The sequence below is a fragment of the Lontra canadensis genome, unplaced genomic scaffold (assembly GCF_010015895.1).
Source record: "Lontra canadensis isolate GAN:19392208 unplaced genomic scaffold, GSC_riverotter_1.0 scaffold41, whole genome shotgun sequence".
NCBI lineage: Eukaryota > Metazoa > Chordata > Mammalia > Carnivora > Mustelidae > Lontra > Lontra canadensis.
Window position 1 is genome coordinate 17461548 of NW_022631035.1, and position 18255 is coordinate 17479802.

At 53.2% G+C, this 18255-nt stretch overlaps 2 protein-coding genes across 3 annotated transcripts in view; both read left to right on the forward strand.

The window, feature by feature from the left end:
* MAP3K14 (mitogen-activated protein kinase kinase kinase 14) overlaps nucleotides 1-5825 on the forward strand; it is a 42874-nt gene extending 37049 nt beyond the window's left edge. The window contains exons 11-16 of the mRNA XM_032870979.1: nucleotides 57-207; nucleotides 1683-2066; nucleotides 2234-2340; nucleotides 2757-2901; nucleotides 3739-3839; nucleotides 4150-5825. Of these exons, the coding sequence (XP_032726870.1) occupies nucleotides 57-207; nucleotides 1683-2066; nucleotides 2234-2340; nucleotides 2757-2901; nucleotides 3739-3839; nucleotides 4150-4314 (1053 nt within the window). The 3' untranslated portion in view covers nucleotides 4315-5825. The remainder of the gene's footprint in view (nucleotides 1-56; nucleotides 208-1682; nucleotides 2067-2233; nucleotides 2341-2756; nucleotides 2902-3738; nucleotides 3840-4149) is intronic.
* Nucleotides 5826-6696: 871 nt separating this feature from the next.
* SPATA32 (spermatogenesis associated 32) lies at nucleotides 6697-17991 on the forward strand. 2 transcript variants are annotated; one of them, XM_032870988.1, is made up of 5 exons: nucleotides 6697-6852; nucleotides 15093-15147; nucleotides 15973-16021; nucleotides 16311-17245; nucleotides 17873-17991. In XM_032870988.1, exons 1-5 carry the CDS (start codon nucleotides 6840-6842, stop codon nucleotides 17955-17957), a joined length of 1137 nt encoding a protein of 378 aa, XP_032726879.1. In that variant the 5' UTR covers nucleotides 6697-6839; the 3' UTR covers nucleotides 17958-17991. The 2 variants fall into 2 exon arrangements, with proteins under 2 accessions (XP_032726879.1, XP_032726880.1); XM_032870989.1 differs by having other exon boundaries at nucleotides 15976-16021.
* Nucleotides 17992-18255: the final 264 nt, after the last annotated feature.

The following is an 18255-nucleotide window of genomic DNA, read 5'->3' on the forward strand; positions in this document are numbered from 1 at the left end:
GCTGGGTGCTGGGAGTGAGGGGAGACAGGCCGCACATGTCGCCTTCTGACCCACAGATCGCCAGCGAGCCCCCGCCTGTGAGGGAGATCCCGCCCTCCTGCACCCCGCTCACTGCCCAGGTCATCCAGGAGGGGCTGAGAAAAGAGCCTGGCCGCCGGGCCTCTGCGGTGGAGCTGGGGGGAAAGGTCAGCCAGGCGCTGCACCACGGTAAGAGTCCGCCACTGGCTGCAGTGGGGGGAGAGGTGACAGTGTGGTGTCGTGATCAGGGGCAAGGTACTTGACCTCTGAGCATCGTGGTGGCCTGGGTGTCTCCATCTAAAGCATGGGAATGACACCCACCATGGGCTTGTTGGAAGACCAGTGGTGAAGAGAAGTGCTCTGTGCTGTGCCTCGATACTCAGCCAATGGGGGCCAGAGACTACAACATGGAGAGGGGGGCTTGATCTGATGAGGAATCAGTGACTGTGAGATAAAGCCAGGTGGCACTTCCCAGCCAGTCAGTGAGAAAAGGCAGAAAGTCAGTAGCACCCAGTGGCAGGGTGGGTGTGCGGCAGGGGCCCTTAGCTCTGCTGGAGGACACCTCGCAGCACGCGGGCCAACATCTGCGCACGTGACCTGTGAGTCGTTTATGGGAGGGGAGGAGGGTGCAGGGGCACATCCCTTCCCGGGAGCTCAGAGGGGCCAAGGGCAAGGTGTGTCCCATGGAACTCCACAGGGCAGTGAAAGAAAGTGTTCTCAGAGCAGCCTGGTGGGATTTTCAAACTGTGGTGCTGGAAAAATGGACAGAACGAGGCCTAGAACACAATCCCTTTTTTGTAAACTAAATATTGATAAATAAAAACAACATACACTTTGCAGAAACATAATTAGACCCTAAGGGACACATCAAACATAATAAAATGTCACTGGGAGGCGGGCAAGGGAAAGGCAGTGGTTATGGGGATCACGGGAATAAACAAAACAGGAGAGAGACCTCACACACACACCCCAAACACAGATGAGCTGCCCCCCCCCCCCCGCACTCTAGAGCAATAGTCCCTCGGGAAAGACTGTTGGGGGCGGGGGGTTAAGAGAGATGAAGGGGGCAGGAGGAGGTCAAGGAGGCCAGTTTACATGGGAACTTGAAGTCGCTGTGACCTCAGGGCTGTTTTTTATCTTGTTTTATTTTATTTTTTAAAGATCTTATTTATTTATTTCACAGAGAGAGATCACAAGTAGGCAGAGAGGCAGGCAGAGAGAGAGGGGGAAACAGGCTCCCTGCTGAGCAGAGAGCCTGATGCAGGGCTCAATCCCAGGACCCTGGGATCATGACCTGAGCCAAAGGCAGAGGCTTTAACCCACTGAGCCACCCAGGCGCCCTAGGGCTTTTTTTTTAAATCTTCTCTTTACTAGTGACAGAGTCCTTTCCTGCAGCCATTGCTGTCATTTTAAATTTATGATTGTTACCTAGAAGGAAGATGGAATAGATAGAAATATTGTCGTATTCCCATTGTGGAAGGCCACCCTATGGAAGAGGCCTCCTCCAAGGCCACACAGCGCCCTCCTAAATTGTGTCCCTTAGAGGGACCAGAGTTCCCCCTTGCTGCTTGCTCCCAGCCCTCTGCTCAGGAAGGGCCACCTGGTCTGGCCCGGAGTCCAGGCTGGCCCATTTTCCACCTCACTGAGCGTGCTCTGTTTTGCAGTGGGAGGTCTGAAGAGCCCTTGGAGGGGAGAATGCAAAGAGCCAAGACATCCGCCACCACACCCAGCCCAGGCACTGCCCAGCCAAGGCCACTCTCCCCGGACCCCGGAGACCCCGCATGCCCAGCCTCGAGAGCTCCCGCCGGGGACTCCGGGGCCCCAGGCAACTGAGGACACGACAGGCGGGGCCCCTCAGCTCCAACCTCCACTACCGCCAGAGCCCCCGGAGCGGAACAAGTCTCCGAGCCTGAACTGGGGCCAGGAGGAGTCTGGGACCTGGGAGCCATTGCCTCTGTCCTCCCTGGACCCAGCCCCTGTGAAAACCCCCAGCTCAATGGAGCGGAAGGCGACGCTCCCTGAACAGGAGCTGCAGCAGCTGGAAATGGGTACGGGCAGCCACGGCCGCGGCCCCCGGGTCCCCGGGCACAGGCCCGGACCTCCCCCAGGGCCTGTGCACCTGCCCCCAGAGGTCCGCTCCTGCGGTCCAAGCGACCAGACACACAGACAGGCCATCTGCTCCCGGTTGACAGCCATCCTCTACGTCTCTCTGCAGAACTCTTTCTGAACAGCCTGTCCCAGCCCTTTTCACTGGAGGAGCAGGAGCAAATTCTCTCGTGCCTCAGCATTGACAGCCTCTCTCTGTCCGACGACAGTGAGAAGGTAAGCTGGCCGCGGACCCTTTGTGTCCCGCTGGTGAGTGGACTACATGCGAGCAGTGGAAAAGGGAGGCTGAAGGGAATCACCCCTTCCTTTCGGAAGGGCTCCCCACCAGGGCAGGGGTCATGATTTCTCAGGAGGAGACAATCCGTCTTCAGCACACCTGGGAACTGGGGAAAGGTTTGGCTAGTAAGGATAGTGGGAAGAAGATTTGGGCTTGGGTTCTTCTAGAAATATTCCTCAGCTCAGCCCCCTGCTTAGCCCCAAAAGTGCCCAGTAGAGCCACACTCTAGCCCAGGACGTGAGCAGTTCCTCACCCCCCAGGGGAGGGCCCACAGCCCCTGCGCCCCCAATCGAACCAAAGGCCGGAGACAGCCCCCTGAGCCCAGGAGCCTGAGTCGCACCCGCTGTCATTTCAGAACCCATCAAAGGCCTCCCAGAGCTCGCGGGACACCCTGAGTTCCGGCGTGCACTCGTGGAACAGCCAGGCCGAGGCTCGCAGCTCCAGCTGGAACATGGTGCTGGCCCGGGGGCGGCCCACTGACACGCCGAGCTATTTCAACGGTACAGCCCAGCTCTCAACTGCTCAGCCACTCCACGAGACTTGAGCCACCTGGGGCTGGGGAGTCCAAGGGAGTTTAGGTCTCCCTTCCCCTGGCAGGCGAGGGGGGAGGAAGGCTCCCAGACTGGAGTGGCCATTAGGTCGGTTTAGAGCAAAGGCCCTCTCTGATTGGCCAACAACCTTTCCTGGTCAGGCAGCGAAGGCCCATTGTCTCCATGGGCTGCTGATGGAGTTCCAGAAGGCCCCTCGCTGGGGGCACAAAGCGGTCTCTCCTGGCCTGGAGTCAAGAAATAATGTCTTCAGAAGGGAAGCAAGGAACAAGATAAGAATCAGCAGCAAGCAAGTTTGCTGGGATTCTCCTCTGGAATTTCAAGTCCTAAGACGAGATATTTCCCAGCGTGGCTGCATAGGTTACGCTGTGATTTGGATAGAATAAGGGTTTCAGCAGCTCCCCGTTCCCCAGCTCTTCCCAGCACCGGTGTGACATGTAGCCTCAGGCCCCCATGGCCTTGCCGATGGCCTCTCCAACTCAGAGAACGTTACAGCCTGAGTTGACCGCAAGCTAATTTAAGAGTCTGCGTTTCCACTTCCGTTCTGCTTTGTGTGCAAGTTGGAATACTAGTTCCCCAAAAGAGCCAACCTTAGTTCTTTGTGTTGTGTAAGCCCAGTTCTAGGGTTGACAGAAAATTACCAGGAGGAGCCAGCAGGTGTGTGACATTAGGGCCACTCCATCCTAAATGTTACGTCAGCTTCCTCATGGCTGTCCTGTGTCCCTCTGCCTGGGGCTTCATAGGGAGCCACCGGCCACTCCACTGACCGTCACCTTGCCTGCCTTCTAGGTGTGAAAATCCAGATACAGTCTCTCAATGGCGAACACCTGCACATCCGGGAGTTTCACCGGGTCAAGGTGGGGGACATCGCAACTGGCATCAGCAGCCAGGTAAGGGGGCAGGTACATGCTGACTTAGAGCCCGTGTACCTGGCCGAGCCCTCTGGGAGGAAGGCTTTTGAATAAGGAGAACTGGCATGTAGGGAGTGGCTGGCTTCAGATCTCCCCCGAGGTCCCAGGGCAGGCCGGGCAGTGGCAATGGAAGGTCCTCAGGACCTACACTTGGGCCGGATGAACCTCTCGGAGTCCTCTAGGCCTTCAGGACTGCCTGCTTAGCTGGCGGGAGACCTCAGCAGGCACCTCTAGGCAGCCTCTGAGCCCGTGCCACGGTCTCAGACTCACTGGTCTGCTCTGCCCCCAGATCCCGGCCGCAGCCTTCAGCTTGGTGACCAAGGACGGGCAGCCCGTGCGCTATGACATGGAGGTGCCAGATTCGGGCATTGACCTGCACTGCACCCTGGCCCCTGACGGCAGCTTTGCCTGGAGCTGGAGGGTCAAGCACGGCCAGCTGGAGAACAGGCCCTGAGCTAGCCTCACACCGCTGACTCCACTCCGAGGGAGGCAGCCGCCTCATCGGTGCTCGGCTCTGCCCCTGGCACCCGGGCTCAGCCTGCTCCCAGGGACCTGCCACCCCCTGGCTCAGTAGGGGGACAAGGTTGTCCCGTGCCCTGCCTGACCCCACCAGGAGAGCACCCTGTGCCCACATGGGGAGGAGGAGGGCAGCAGGAGACCACTTCCCATAAGTGGGGAGTGAAAAGGGTCTGCTCTGCCCTGGTCCCCGGGAGCTGGCCTGACCTATTTGGATCAGTGGACCCTTGCTGGCTATCAGGGGAGCGTAGCTTCCGGCCTGGGTCGGGAAGGAGTGGGCAAGTCCCTCAGCCTCCGAGCAGATGGGAGGCTGTCAAGTGTCTGAGGACCCACACCCAGGTCTGGTACAGGAGCGGACCAGCATCTGTACCTACCGTGGGGTGAACGGGGAGCCCTCTGACCCCCTTGTGTGGCCATCAAAGCCCCTTTTGATCTAGGAACTTTGCCGACAGGGTCAGGGACTCCTGACGCTGGGAAGTCTTCCTAGGAGACCACGACACAGCATCAGGGCATAGCAACACAGGTCCGGAGCTGGACTCAGCTTCCGCCAGGACCACAGGTGTCTAAGTGAAATGGTTCTCAGTCCCCAGGCATGTGTCCCGTCGCTGCTAGCCACCAGTCTCTCCCAAAGCAGCAGGCCTTGAGCCATGGCTACACACCTGGCATGGCCCATGGCTCACTGGCCTTCTGCCCTCTCGGTCTGTCCGAGTGAAGGGTGGCAGGAGCCCAGCCCGCTAGGAGCTGGGCCTACAGATGGGCCTACAAACGGGCTGTGATCCGTGTGCAAGAAAATGGCAGGCGCCGGCGTTCCTGTCCCCACCCGGCAGTGGCTTTAGACATCATGCACCCCAGTTTCCTGAGACACAGCCCGGGCCTCACACTCACTCTGGCCCTGCCGTGCCCCTCTCTTTGGGGGGCATTGCCAACCGCACTTTGCACTCTGATGACCTCAAAGCACTTTCACGGCTGCCCTCCAAGAGGGCAGGTCGGTGGCTCTGCACGCACATCAGCAGGCTGGGAGATGGGGTGAAGGGATTCGAATCTTGACCTGTCTCCGTGCACATGACCCCTCAAACCTCCAGATTTCTTTAAGATGAGCCCCCCCACACCATACCCCATTACCCCAGCCCAGTCTCTTTGTCGATGGGGGGGCTTATCAGGACTCATGTAGCATTAATCAACTGTGAATCCTTGTGTGGGGGCTGGCTAGCCTCTGCTCCTGGAGGTGAGGGGTATCCCCTGGGAGTTCTCCTCGGGGAGAAGCCCATCCCGGTTTCTTGCCAAAGTGGCCTCTGTCCAGATATCCCCATCAAGCCATTCTGCTCCCCAGGGAGAGACCCCCCCCCACTAGCCCCCAGCACGTGAAGAGCTGCAGCCTTTCCATACTGCAGAGTTTGGGTGGTACTCTTTGTAAGCAATAAAGTTTGGGGTGATGACAAATGTGTTAGGCCGTGGCTGTCCCCACTCTCGCCTTCCTGCTTTCAGAACCTCAGATCCTAACAGCTGCCTCCCTTTGCCTTCTTGGTGGCATCTTCTCACTTCTGCCATTTATTTTGGGCAAGGACTGTTTACAACCCTTGAATGAGGTCACTTTTCCCACCACCCCTCCCAGTGGGCGCTTCCAATCCCACTTTTGGCCTATCAATTCAGACCAGTTAGGCAAGATAAGATATCCCACCCAGTGGCAGTAGGGAAGTCCCTGGCCAAACACTGCCAGGCTGAGGAGGAAAGGGCGCCAAGACCTGGGCAATGGCTGGCCGTGGAGAGGTGGGGGGTGTACCAGGAGCCTGGAATGAATACGGCCCCATCCTCTCCTGTCCCTGAGGCCTGGCTTCCAAGGAGCAGAACTGGGAGCCAGCTGAGATTCCCACCCCTGAGCTAGCAGAGATGACTTTCCAGGACAGGTGCCCTTCTGAGGATGGAAGCTACTTGGGGTGGGGGGGATCACGTCTGGCTCCACACCCCCTGAAGCCTTGCTCAGGTAGCTGTGTGCACGTGGGCACATGCAGACCTTGGGGTGCAGGCTGCAGGTTCGAGGTTCAGCGGCTTCCTGGAGGGGCCCTGCCCCCCAGGAAGGGGCAGGTGCTAAGGCCATCCAAGCTTACCGGTGGCGGCTCCCTCTGGGCCTGCGGGGCAGAAGAGCAGAGCAGCCCAACGTCTGGAGAGAGTGCTCCGGGTGGCTCAGCCTGCTCAGGACACCCCACAGCGGCTGCCCCTCCCACACGCCCCGAATCCTGAGCGAGTTTGGTTTATGGTTTTTTGTTTTGTTTTGTTTTGTTTTGTTTTTACCTCTCCGTCCTTGGGGTCGGGGGCAGGGACGTCACAGAGGCGGCGACATCACAGGCGCAGGTGCCCGCAGCATCTCCAGCGCCCCCCACAGCCCCCAACCAAAGAGCGCACTGGAGGCGGAGGGGCAGTAGCCACCAGCCCGCTCCCCGCCTCCCCGACAGAGCCTCGATCAGCATGGGGGTGACAGGTGGGAGCGGGCTGGCGCGTGCCCCGAGGGGCGGGGGCGGGCGGGGCGGGGATAGTGAAAGTCGGGGGCGGGGCGGGGAATCGGCCCGGGGCCCCTCCCCCTGCTCCCAAAGCCCGGGGCGCGGGGAAGGTAGGTCGACCCCAAACGTCCATGCCCTCATCCCCAGATTGCCGCGCCCAGCCTCGGCCCTGCGCGGTGCACAGGCTTGTGCCCTGCACACGGAGTATGCTTTGGAGTAAAGGCTGCAGAGTCAGCCCACTCTTGCAGGGATTCTGGGCACATGGAAAGAATCGTGGCCTTATGCCCAGGAAACGGCTCATAAATTGTCCCAAACGGCTGATAACCCCAAAGTCATGTTCAGTTGTTTCTGGTTGATTGGAGCCTTTGCAGAAGGAAGCAGTTGGCTTCCACAAATACTGAGCACCTCCTTCGTCCCTTGCACTCTGCTCTGTAACAATGAGCAAAGCTGTTTGCCCCTTAGGTTTCCACTGAGGTGGGGGTTTTCTTCTCGGGACCTTCTCACCCAGGAGGACGTGGGCCAGCATTTAAATTGTGCCAAGAACCAACAACCGGAGAGCAGCTTTTCCCTTTCCCAAACCCGTTGGGTGACCCACTGATGCAGACGCCTTAAATCACCCCTGTGAAATTTGGTGCATCTCTTTCAGCTTTTACTCTTGTGCTGGGCCCTGAGTTTGAGGAGTTAACAAAAAATTAAAATATGGCTAGGACAGCTAGCTGTGTTACACAGATGATGACATTGGAGAGGTGGGTTGGCCTGTCAGGGATGAGTAGGGTTTTGCCAGAGGAAAGACTTCCTAAGTAACTGAAGTGTAGCAGGTGCAAAGGCACTGAGGCACAAAAGGATCTGCTGTGCTCTGGGGGAGCTTGAGCTTAGAGCAAGGAGAGAGCTGGATACCAGGAACTGCAACAAGAGGGCAGAGGTCAGACCATACAGGATCTCTGAAGCCACTCTACATTCTGGATGTGACCAAAGGCAGGTCACTCTGGGGTCATTAAGCAGCCCAAGTTGGAGGGAAATATGGTTGCAGTGGTCCAGCTAGAAGCCGAAAGAGATTTCAAACAACACGTGGTTAGCATCATGGGGTTCAGAGCCAGTCATGGCACTGCTCTTAGCCCATGTGTGTCCTGGGCAGTTTCCCCTTCTGTGAGAGCAGAGTCGTGACTGGGCATAAAGTGGTGAAGAGGATAGGATGTACGGGAACCACTCAGCATGGAGTGCCGGCAGGTGATCAGTGCTAGGTTTGTGTTGAGTTTGGTGTTAGGAGATGAGTAGGAGTGGGAGTGGAGAAAGGGACCTATGCAAGGTCAACATCAGAGGTAAGGAGGTCCGAAGCTGGGGAAGTGAGAGGGTTCACAAATAACCAGGTTTCTAAGTTGGGTGATAGAATGAAGGATTATCGGGGAGGGGGCGATTACCAGAGGGGAGAGGGTAATCATGACGCTAGTGATTAGGAAGGAAGATGGATTGGGCATGCAGGCGAGTTGGCCACACTCGAGTCTAAACACGCAGGGTATAAACTTGAGGTTAAAAATGGAGAACAAGCCACGTGGCTTGGCAGGGTGAGAGGGATCAATAGTTCAGCTCTTTGCACAGGCTTTTGCTGAGAATCCACCTTGCAGACTCTTATTTGCAGGGGATCAGAGATTCAAAGTGGCAGCCCATTGGGGACACCTGGGTGGCTCAGTCAGTTAAGCTGTTGCCTTCAGCTCAGGTCATGATCCCAGGGTCCTGGGATCGAGTTCCAAATCGGGCTCCTTGCTCAGTGGGGGAGCCTGCTTCTCTCTCTGCCTCTGCCTGCCACTCTGCCTGCTTGTGCTCTCTCTCCCTCTCTGACAAATAAAATCTTTAAAAAAAAAAGTGGGCAGCCCACACAGTCTGCCCCCCTCTGATTAAGGAATCAACAAGAGTCCTGTGCTCAAAGGTCTGCAGGGACCAGGTCTGGGCGGGGGTAACTGGAGGAGATGCCACGGGGTAGAGTCCTGAAGGTCTTCAGGAAAAAGTGAGCACTGAGTATCTTCCCAATAGAAAACAAGGGACATTTCAGGAATAGGAGACATCCAAGGCTCTGACAAGGGAGAGATCCGCCCCCTTAGGGAGAAATGTGCTATCAGTGACTGGAGTTCGATCTAGAGCTCCGGAAAAGTGGGAATAAGAAATCGAGATTGGAAGGGGGCGCCTGGGTGGCTCAGTGGGTTAAACCTCTGCCTTCGTCTCAGATCATGATCTCTGGGTCCTGGGATCCAGCCCTGCATTGGGCTCTCTACTCAGCGGGGAGCTTGCTTCCTCCTCTCTCTCTGCCTGCCTCTCTGCCTACTTGTGATCTCTCTCTTTCTCTCTGTCAAATAAATAAATAAAATCTTTTTTTTAAATCTTAAAAAGAATAAGAAATAGAGATTGGAGGATCTTCTATGGTCCCAGCCACAGGCTTGGAAGTCCCAAGAGGGCACAAACTGTGTGTGTTCATCACTGTGTCCCCTAGCACAGTGTCTGGCCCTTAGTCAGGGGTTCAATATTTAATTTTTTTAAAGATTTTATTTGTTTATTTGACAGAGACAGATCACAAGTAGGCAGAGAGAGAGAGAGGAGGAAGCAGGCTCCCTGCCGAGCAGAGAGCCCAATGCAGGACTCGATCCCATGACCCTGAGATCATGACCTGAGCGGAAGGCAGAGGCTTAACACACTGAGCCACCCAGGCGCCCCAATATTTAATTTTTTTAAAGATTTTTATTTATTTATTTTGAGAGAGACAGAGTGAGAGAGAGCATGAGAGGGGAGGTCAGAGGGAGAAGCAGACTCCCCATGGAGCTGGGAGCCTGATGTGGAACTTGATCCCAGGACTCTGGGACCATGACCTGAGCCGAAGGCAGTTGCTCAACCAACTGAGGTGCCCTCAATATTTAATTTTATCAAAGAAATAGATGCATATGATTAAAGAGCCTGAAGAGCTTGATATTCGGTGATGAAAAGCAAGTATCCCCTATAACACACCCCCAATCTCACTCCTCAGAACAGCCACGATTGTTTCATTAGAACCATTTTCTGCCTAATTACCTTCTTATCTTCTCATGGACTCTTTCTTGGTTTATCAGTTTTAGATATTATCACCTTCTTGCTCTAATGGAGCCACCCTCCCCCATTCTCCCAACATCATTTTTAGATCTGCTGGTGCCTTTGTAAGTTTAATATACTTATGTCTTTATTTTTCATCACTTTAGATAATATCTTTTCATACCACACATAGTAATATGAAGTTTTTAGTGCCCTTGACTCTTCCCTTCAACTTCCTCTCTCCCACCTCCCAATGATGCTAACCTGTATTTTTATTTTTTTAAATATCAAGGTTGGTAACATTTACATTGTCCTAAAGCCACAAATATATTTTCCAATTGATATTTATATGTTGATTCTGAAAGTTGAAAACTGGACTTACATTATTGTGACTCCTAACTACTGTTCACGGCAGAACCAGGAAAGGTACCACAGTTACCTTTTCTTTCTCTACAGCTTTTTGTTTTTCCTGGAGTTTCTAGTTGCCTTTTCCTTATGTTCTTTGGTTTTATCATAGTCTTAGTTTTCACCACCCTCTACATCTAATCAACTATTCTGTCAGGTTTTGTTTCAGAAATCTACTGTCCAGAACCCTTCATCTTTTTGCCTCTATACAGTTAAAATCCCGGAACTTAGTTGATTTCCTGGGGTGGACCCCTATTTCCTTCCTGACTCTCTTGTTTTATACCTTTATTTTGTTTTAGCACATCGTCAAATAACTTCCTTTAAAAAAGAGGAAGTAAATTTCCTGAGTCCATCCATGTCTGAAATGATAGTTTGGCTGGATATAAACCTATAAGTTAAAAACATTTTCCTCAGAATTTTAAAGACAGCCGTTGTTGCTAACATTGCTGCCAGTATAATTGACCCTCCTCCCCTGATAGATGACTGGTCTTTTCACTTTAGAAACATTTAAGAATTCTTTGTTCCTGGTGCAATGAACTTTGACAGAAGGATCTTTTGTCACCTATCGTGCAGGGCTTTCAGTGAACCCTCTTAAGCCAATGACATCATTCAGCTCATGAAAATTTTTCTCATTCCTTTTCCATGTTCTCTATTCTTTCTAGATCCCCTTTCTATACTCAGAACTGACTGCCTCTTGATCATTTTCTCTCACATTGTCTTGATATTTTGGTTCTACTTCCTGCGAAAATTTTCTGCTATATTTTCCTAGTCTTTTTGCCAAAAGTTCTTTCTTTTCTTAATTTTTTTAAGAGCATCCTATTCTTGCTTTTTGGATGTAATACCTATTGCTAAATATCTACATCTCAGAATCTCAAGATTTTAGAGTATATTTAAAGCTCCTTTCTGTTAGAACCTCTGGTATTATAGTCATCTTTTCTCTTGGTCTGTCAATTGCATGTGGGCAGTTTCCTCAAATGTGTTGTCATGCTTAGCTGTTCATATTTAAGAGTGAAATCATAAAAAGCTGATTTGGGGGGCGCCCGGGTGGCTCAGTGGGTTAAGCCTCTGCCTTCAGCTCAGGTCATGATCTCAGGGTCCTGGGATCAAACCCCGCATCAGGCTCTCTGCTCAGCCGGGAGCCTGCTTCTCCCCCACCTTCTGCCTACCTATCTGCCTACTTGTGATTTCTGTCAAATAAATAAAATCTTAAAAAAAAAAAAAAAGCTGATTTGGAACCTGTAACTACAGGACTGATTCCCTGGCAGATGTCACTTTACGATGATCAGGCAAGAAACAGACATATCTCTGTCTGGTTCAAGAAGATCAACAAAATTGACAAATCTCTAGCCAAACTGAACAGGACAAAAAGAAAGAAGACAGAAATTACCAATGTGAGAAATGAAAAAGGAGGCATCATTACAGAATCTACAGATATGAAAAGGATAACAAAGAATACTATAAACACCTTATGCCAATAAATTCGCCAACTTAGATGACATGGATAAGGAAACTCCAGGCCCAGGTTCACAGGCTTCACCTGTGAATTCTGCCAAACATAAGGAAGAAATTATACCAATTTTATGCAAACTCTTTCAGAAAACTGAAGAGAGAATACTTCCCAACTCATTCTATGAAACCAACATTATTCTGGTATCAAAACCTGATGAAGACAATGTAAGAAAATTATGCACCAATATACTTCATGAACCTCATGTGAAATTTCTTTCAAAAAAGTTAACAAATCAGGGGCACCCGGGTGGCTCAGTTGTTAAGCGTCTGCCTTAGGCCCAGGTCATGATCCCAGGTTCCTGGGATCGAGCCCCACATCAGGCTCCCTGCTCTGTGGGAAGCCTGCTTCTCCCTCTCCCATTCCCTCTGCTTATGTTCCAGCTCTTGCTATCTCTCCCTCTGTCAAATAAATAAAATCTTTTTAAAGATTTTATTTTTATTTATTTATTTGAGAGAGAGAGAGCATGAGAGGAGAAAGGTCAGAGGGAGAAGCAGGCTCCCCACTGAGCAGGTACCCTGATACAGGACTCGATCCTGGGACTCCAGGATCATGGCCTAAGCCGAGGGCAGTTGTTTAACCAACTGAGTCACCCAGGCACCCCAAATAAATAAAGTCTTTAAAAAAAATAGTTAGCAAATCAAATTCAATAATGTAGGGATGTAAGATTGATTTTAACATTCAAAAATTAATTTATTTCACCATAAACAGAATATAAGAGAATTGTTAACAGAATAATATATAACATTGTTTGTGTTATAGCATATTATATATATATATATATCATATAATATATTAACAGAACATAAAAGAAAAACAGGGGCACCTGCCTGGCTCAGTTGGGAGAGCATACGACTCTTACTCTGAAGGTCATGAGTTCGAGCCCATAATGGGTGAAGAGATACTAAAAAACAAAAGAAAAATAAAATAATATAAAAGAAAAAACATATAGTCATCTCAATAAATGCAGAAAAAGCATCAGACAAAACCTAACATCTCTTCCTAACTAAAAACTAAGTGAACTAAGGGGCACCGGGTGGCTCAGTTGATTAAGTGTCCAACTCGATTTCAGGTCAGGTCATGATCTCAGGGTCTTGGTATGGAGCACCATGTTGGGTTCCACGCTGAACGTGGAGTCTGCTTAGGATTCTCTCCTTCCTCTATCCCTCCCCTGCCTTGTTTGCATACACGTGCTCTCTCTTTCTCTCCAAAAAAGAAATCTGTAAAAACTAAGTGAACTAGGAATAGAAGAGAACTATCCTCAACGTAATAAAGGGCATCTTTGAGGGAAAACTACAGCTAACATCATATTTAGTGGTGAAATACTGAATGCTTCTTCCCTAAGATTAGGAACAAAACAACGCGTCCACTCTCAATTCGATTCAGCATTGTACTGAACACTGTTCTCAGTACACTAAAGCAGAATAAGGAAATAAGAGACATCCAATTTGGAAAGGAAGAAGTAAAACTGTCTCTTGAGTCACACACATACTTTATTTTTAAGTTGTTTAAGTAATCTCTACACCCAACCCAGGGCTTGGACCCACAACCCTGAGATCAACAGTCACGTGCTCTAGCAACTGATTGAGCCAGGCGCCCTGAGTCACACACATTATTGTTTTTGTAGAAAACCTTATGGGATCTACAAAACTAAACCAAAACAAAAAACTAGCACCGATAGGATTTTAGGATGGTTACAGGATATACATTTCTATACACGCATCCAGTGGCTGGAAACAAATCATTTCACATGCTATAGAATGTCACCTGAGTCTCTGACAGAACATTCCCAAGTTGGGCACAGAAATCCCAAGCTGAGTCAACCTCAGACTTTTGCTTCCACCCCTCCAGTGCCACGATGAGGCTCACACCTAATATTTTCTCTTCCTATCCACACCCCATTCTGTTCATGGAAGGGTCTAGGCAATGGGTGTCGATTAGATTGTTGAGGGAAAATTTGCAAGCAAGCAAAGGAAGGCACTGAGGCGAGAGGCCTGGAGAAAAGCAGCACTGGGGGCAGATGGAGCTAGAAATGAAGAGAGACGTGCAGGAAGCCAATGGAACATGGCAGTCAAGTTGGTGGAAGGGTCCAGAGACCACTGAGCCAGCTCTTAGGAGCCTGACAGTGGTAGTACGCTCCTAGCCCAGCCATGCAGCTGATCCAAGAGGCCCAGGCCCAGGAGGAACATGGATGTCGCAAATCCCAGACACAGAAGCAGCCTCTACATCTCTAGGAGGAGGCCAGGGCACACTGATCCTTTGGATATAATCCTGGGAGCGATTCTTCTCAACCAGAGCCAAGGCCATCATTTCCTGCCACACTCCAGGCTCAGGGAGATCCGGCTTTCCCACTGCCATGACCAATCCACCATCGACCCCCATCTACCACCCTGGGGAACATGGGAGAATGGGACAGCCTGGTGCCCCACCCCCCACCCCCAGATGATGAAAAAGAAGCATCTTCAGTAAAAGATACAAGCTCCAGGGAGGCGACTGGGGTGCAGAAACCTTCCCCAAGGCTATGCTCAACCTCTTCTTCAGAGAGTGATGAGAACACTGCAGTCAGCATCCCCACAGATCAAATGCCTGGGGCAAAAATTCCCCAGGTGGGTGACCCCAGGATGAGAAGCCTGGAGGAGAGGAAGGACTTCAGGGCAGGAGGGGCCAGGATTAGGGGGAGTGCCAGATCTGAAGCCTGGCCAGAGAAGAGAGAGGAAAGGGGGCCAAGGACCAGGAATGGATGTGTTCTTAGGGGTCCCCACCCAGTTACAGACGCCTCATAGGTAGCACGTGGGGCAGGGGAGTGAAGAGTTTTCAAATCTGCATCCAGCTCCTGGTGTTGGCAACCCTCGGCTGAGGGACCTTGGGCAAATGAATTTCTTGTCATTTTTTGTGTTGAATCGATGAGATAAAGCACAGAATGTGCCCAACCCGTTGCCTGGGCTAGCAGCCCTCAAGAAACAGCAGTGAAACCTGTTAGCATCCATCCTCGGGGAGAAGGGTGATGGATTGGGGAGAGTGAAAGGAAAGGCAAATTATAGCGCAGAGGGGAGCAGATGAGGAGGGCAGGGCTGTTGACTCTGGAGAGAGGAGGGAGCAAGGGGCAGGATGGGAGAGGCGGTGGTGAATGAGCTGAGATGCAGGACAGGGAGGGAGGGAGGGGGTAACTAGAGCAGTACCACCTGCCCAGGGTTCCAGAATGCCCCAGGGACATCTCCCCCTGCAGCTCCCTGGCCCTCACCTCCTTCTCCCTGCCAGGTGCCAATGGATTCCCCTGCTGTGGCAAGGAGTCAGTGGACATTGTGGAGACACAGTGAGAGCCAGTCCCCCACCCTCCAGGACCACCAACCCTTACCCCCTGCCACCACTGCCACACTTTCATATACCACCCCCCCCCAACCCAAGATCTCCCTCCATCTTGCTTCTTTCCAATATCTCCTCAAGGGCAGTGTTGGGTGGGAGAGGAGTCCTACCACCCCCCCCTTCTGCTTCTGTGTCCAGCCTCTGACATTAATGAAGGACTGAGGGGTGGTGGGGTACACTCGGGGACATGGATGGGAACTGAGCCCTTCTGGTTGCCTTGCTCTGAGTAGAGTGGCCTGAGGTGAGGGGGGACCCGAAGCCTGAGAAAGGAGAGGGAGTCACAGGGGCTGAGCACTGAGGGGAAGGACGCTAGCAGCACATGGCCAACAAGAGCTGAGGGGAGCCTCCACACACACCCCTGCCTTTGAGATCTGCCAGGCTGGGGTTGGGCAGCTCAGGAGGAGGGCGTCGCCCTGGACTTCTCCCTCTGTTGGGAGCCGCCTTCTGGGCACCAGTCCTCCCGGGGGAGCTCACTGGCTCATGGGAATACTTGATCAGAAGGAAGAATCCTGGGCCTTACCTCCAGCTGACTGGATCCCTCTTTGGGGTAGGGCCTCTCCAGGCACCTCCCAAACTCACTAAAGATAGAGAATGTTGCTCCAGAATTCTTGGTGGGTGCAGGGACTGTGAGGGGAGTGGATGAGCTGCGGGGGGTCTTGCCAGCCTCTGTACAGGAGAGGGAATCTTGAGGGCCCCAGAGACCTCCATTCCCCCCTAAAACCACCCCACCCACCCCCCGGAAGCCTGTCATCCATTCTGTCCCCTTCTTTCGTAGCAGTGACCTAAACCAACAGCAGCCGTTCGAAGAGGAAGAGGAGATCGAGGTAACCGTGGGCAGGAGCGCCTCTTAGGGGGAGGTGGGAGGTAAGGGGCTGGACTCCTTAGGGCCCATCTTCTCGAAATCCTTGCCAATCCCGGGAGCCTGCACCAGGCCATGCTGGTGCCCTCGTTCCCACCTACCCTCGCCAGCGCCCCATACTGTCTCCCTGCCCCAGGTGGGTCTCTGCAAGAGGGACCAGGAGGGGAGGAAGGCTCAGGAGAGGGGGACAGAGATTTGGTCCCAGAAGGACCTCAGGGCCAGGGGCCTCTTCAACTTCAGTTGAAACTTTTCAGCTGGAGAAAGAATTGCTGGAACTGGATCGCACTCACAAAGTGGACCTGGACATAGAGCACGAACTAGAGCAGGAACTAGAGCGGGAACTAGAGCTGGAGCCGGAGCCGGAACCGGAGCCAGAGCCAGAGCCGGAGCTGGAGCCTGAGCCCGAGCCAGAGCCGGAGCCTGAGCCCAGGGACCCCGAGCAGCCGGAGTCTAGGACAGAGTCCCTCCAGCCCCACACGCCGCGGCACACCAGCCTCTGGAGTGTGAGGTCGCATTCTAGCTATGTGAGTTTGCCAGAGGAGGACCAGGCGTCCACCAACCATCGCTCTATCCGCGTGCAGACCTCTAACCATCTCTTCTGGGCAGACAAACACATCCAGGCCTCAGAACGCAGCCTGCGGCGGGCGATCAGCAATAACACAGGTAAGACCACTAGCTGTCAGGACCAGGAGTCTGACCTCGAGGACGCCTGTGTGTGCTGCACAAAGCAAATCGAAAACCCCAGTGCCCAGCCAGGGCCGCCCGCCGCCGACTCCCAGCAGCCATCAAACCCCCCACCGCCCTCCTCCAATCCCTCACCGGGCATCGACCTGGCCGACCTGGTCAACTTTGCCTCTTCCTTGGCCGTGGCCTCCTCCAGCAAGATGGACTTGCCCAACTTGGAGCACATGATCAAAGCTCTGCCTCAGAAGGCCGAGGCACCTTCTACAGATCCCGCCCCCCAGCTGGTAACGGACCAGCCAGAGAAGGAAAAGCTCACTAAGGACTTGCTGGAGAAATCTCTGGAAACTGAGGAGTCACAGAAAGCTTGGAAGCAGGAAGACAAGAACTTCTTCCACCCTTACCTGGATTTCAGCAAGCCAGGGATCAAGAGGGCCACCATAAAAGGAGAAGTGCAGCTTCTCCAGCAGCCAGCCAGGTCCCCTCCTCCTAAAGGATCCGTGAAGGGGTAAGTGAGTCTGGCCCCCAGCTTCCCGCAAAGGGGGTGTGCTGGGATGTGTGGGTGGGCCCACTCCTCACGCAGCTGAGTAGGGGTGGGGAAATGGAATGAGGGGCTGGGGAGGGGACGGGGTGGGCTGTGATGTCTCAAACTCAGTGACCTCATAAAGGCTGCTGGAAACAAGGTTCCGGTGGACTGAGGGGCAGAGCCAAGGCCAGGGCTGGAGGAGGCCCGGGGACCATGGAGGGTGAGCACTTCTGGGCCCAGGCAAGGACCTGGGTTCGGCCCTGGGAAGGGCCATTCTAGCATTAGGAAGCTCGGTCCCCAGAAGGCAGGTGGCCTCACCTTCATGGGCCATGCTCCGGCTAGCCTCTGTCCTGCTGAGGACTCGATGGCCCAGGGCCCAGGATGCCTCCTTGGAGCAGAATGTGAGGGGAACTGTGCTCTCCAGCACCCCTGGCTTCCTGGTGATGAATGGACATAACAGAGAGCCAGCCTGCCCAACCGCGTAAGGCAGGAAGAGGCTCTCTTACCCCCCCACCCCCCGCGGGCCCTCCTCGCAGAGGCGTCTGGGTTCAGCCCCCTCCCGGACCCTGCCACTGGGGCCCAAGTGACACTCTCTCTTTTGCGTTGCAGCTCGGTGCCAGGAACCAGGAAAGGGAATCCATTATTGCTGAAAATCCATTTTAAGATGTCGTCCCCCACTTCCCCAATGAAATGACTAGACAAAACCAGTAAAAGCCTCCAGTGCTGGCCCCCCCGGCTCAGACTTTTTGTGCAAATGCTCCCGGACTAGTGAGCTCATGTGGCTGCGGCGTCCTGATCTCGATTTCTTAGGGATGCCGCCCTCCATGGGTTTTTTTTTTTTTCAAGACTTTATTTCAATTCTAGTTAGTTAACCCGTCCTGTAGTACTCATTTCAACCCACCCCTATTTTTTTATCTGCCCCAACCCACCTGCCCACCCTGTCCCTGAGGGCTCTGCCAGCCCTATTTAGCCCCTCCTCACTCCCTTCCAGA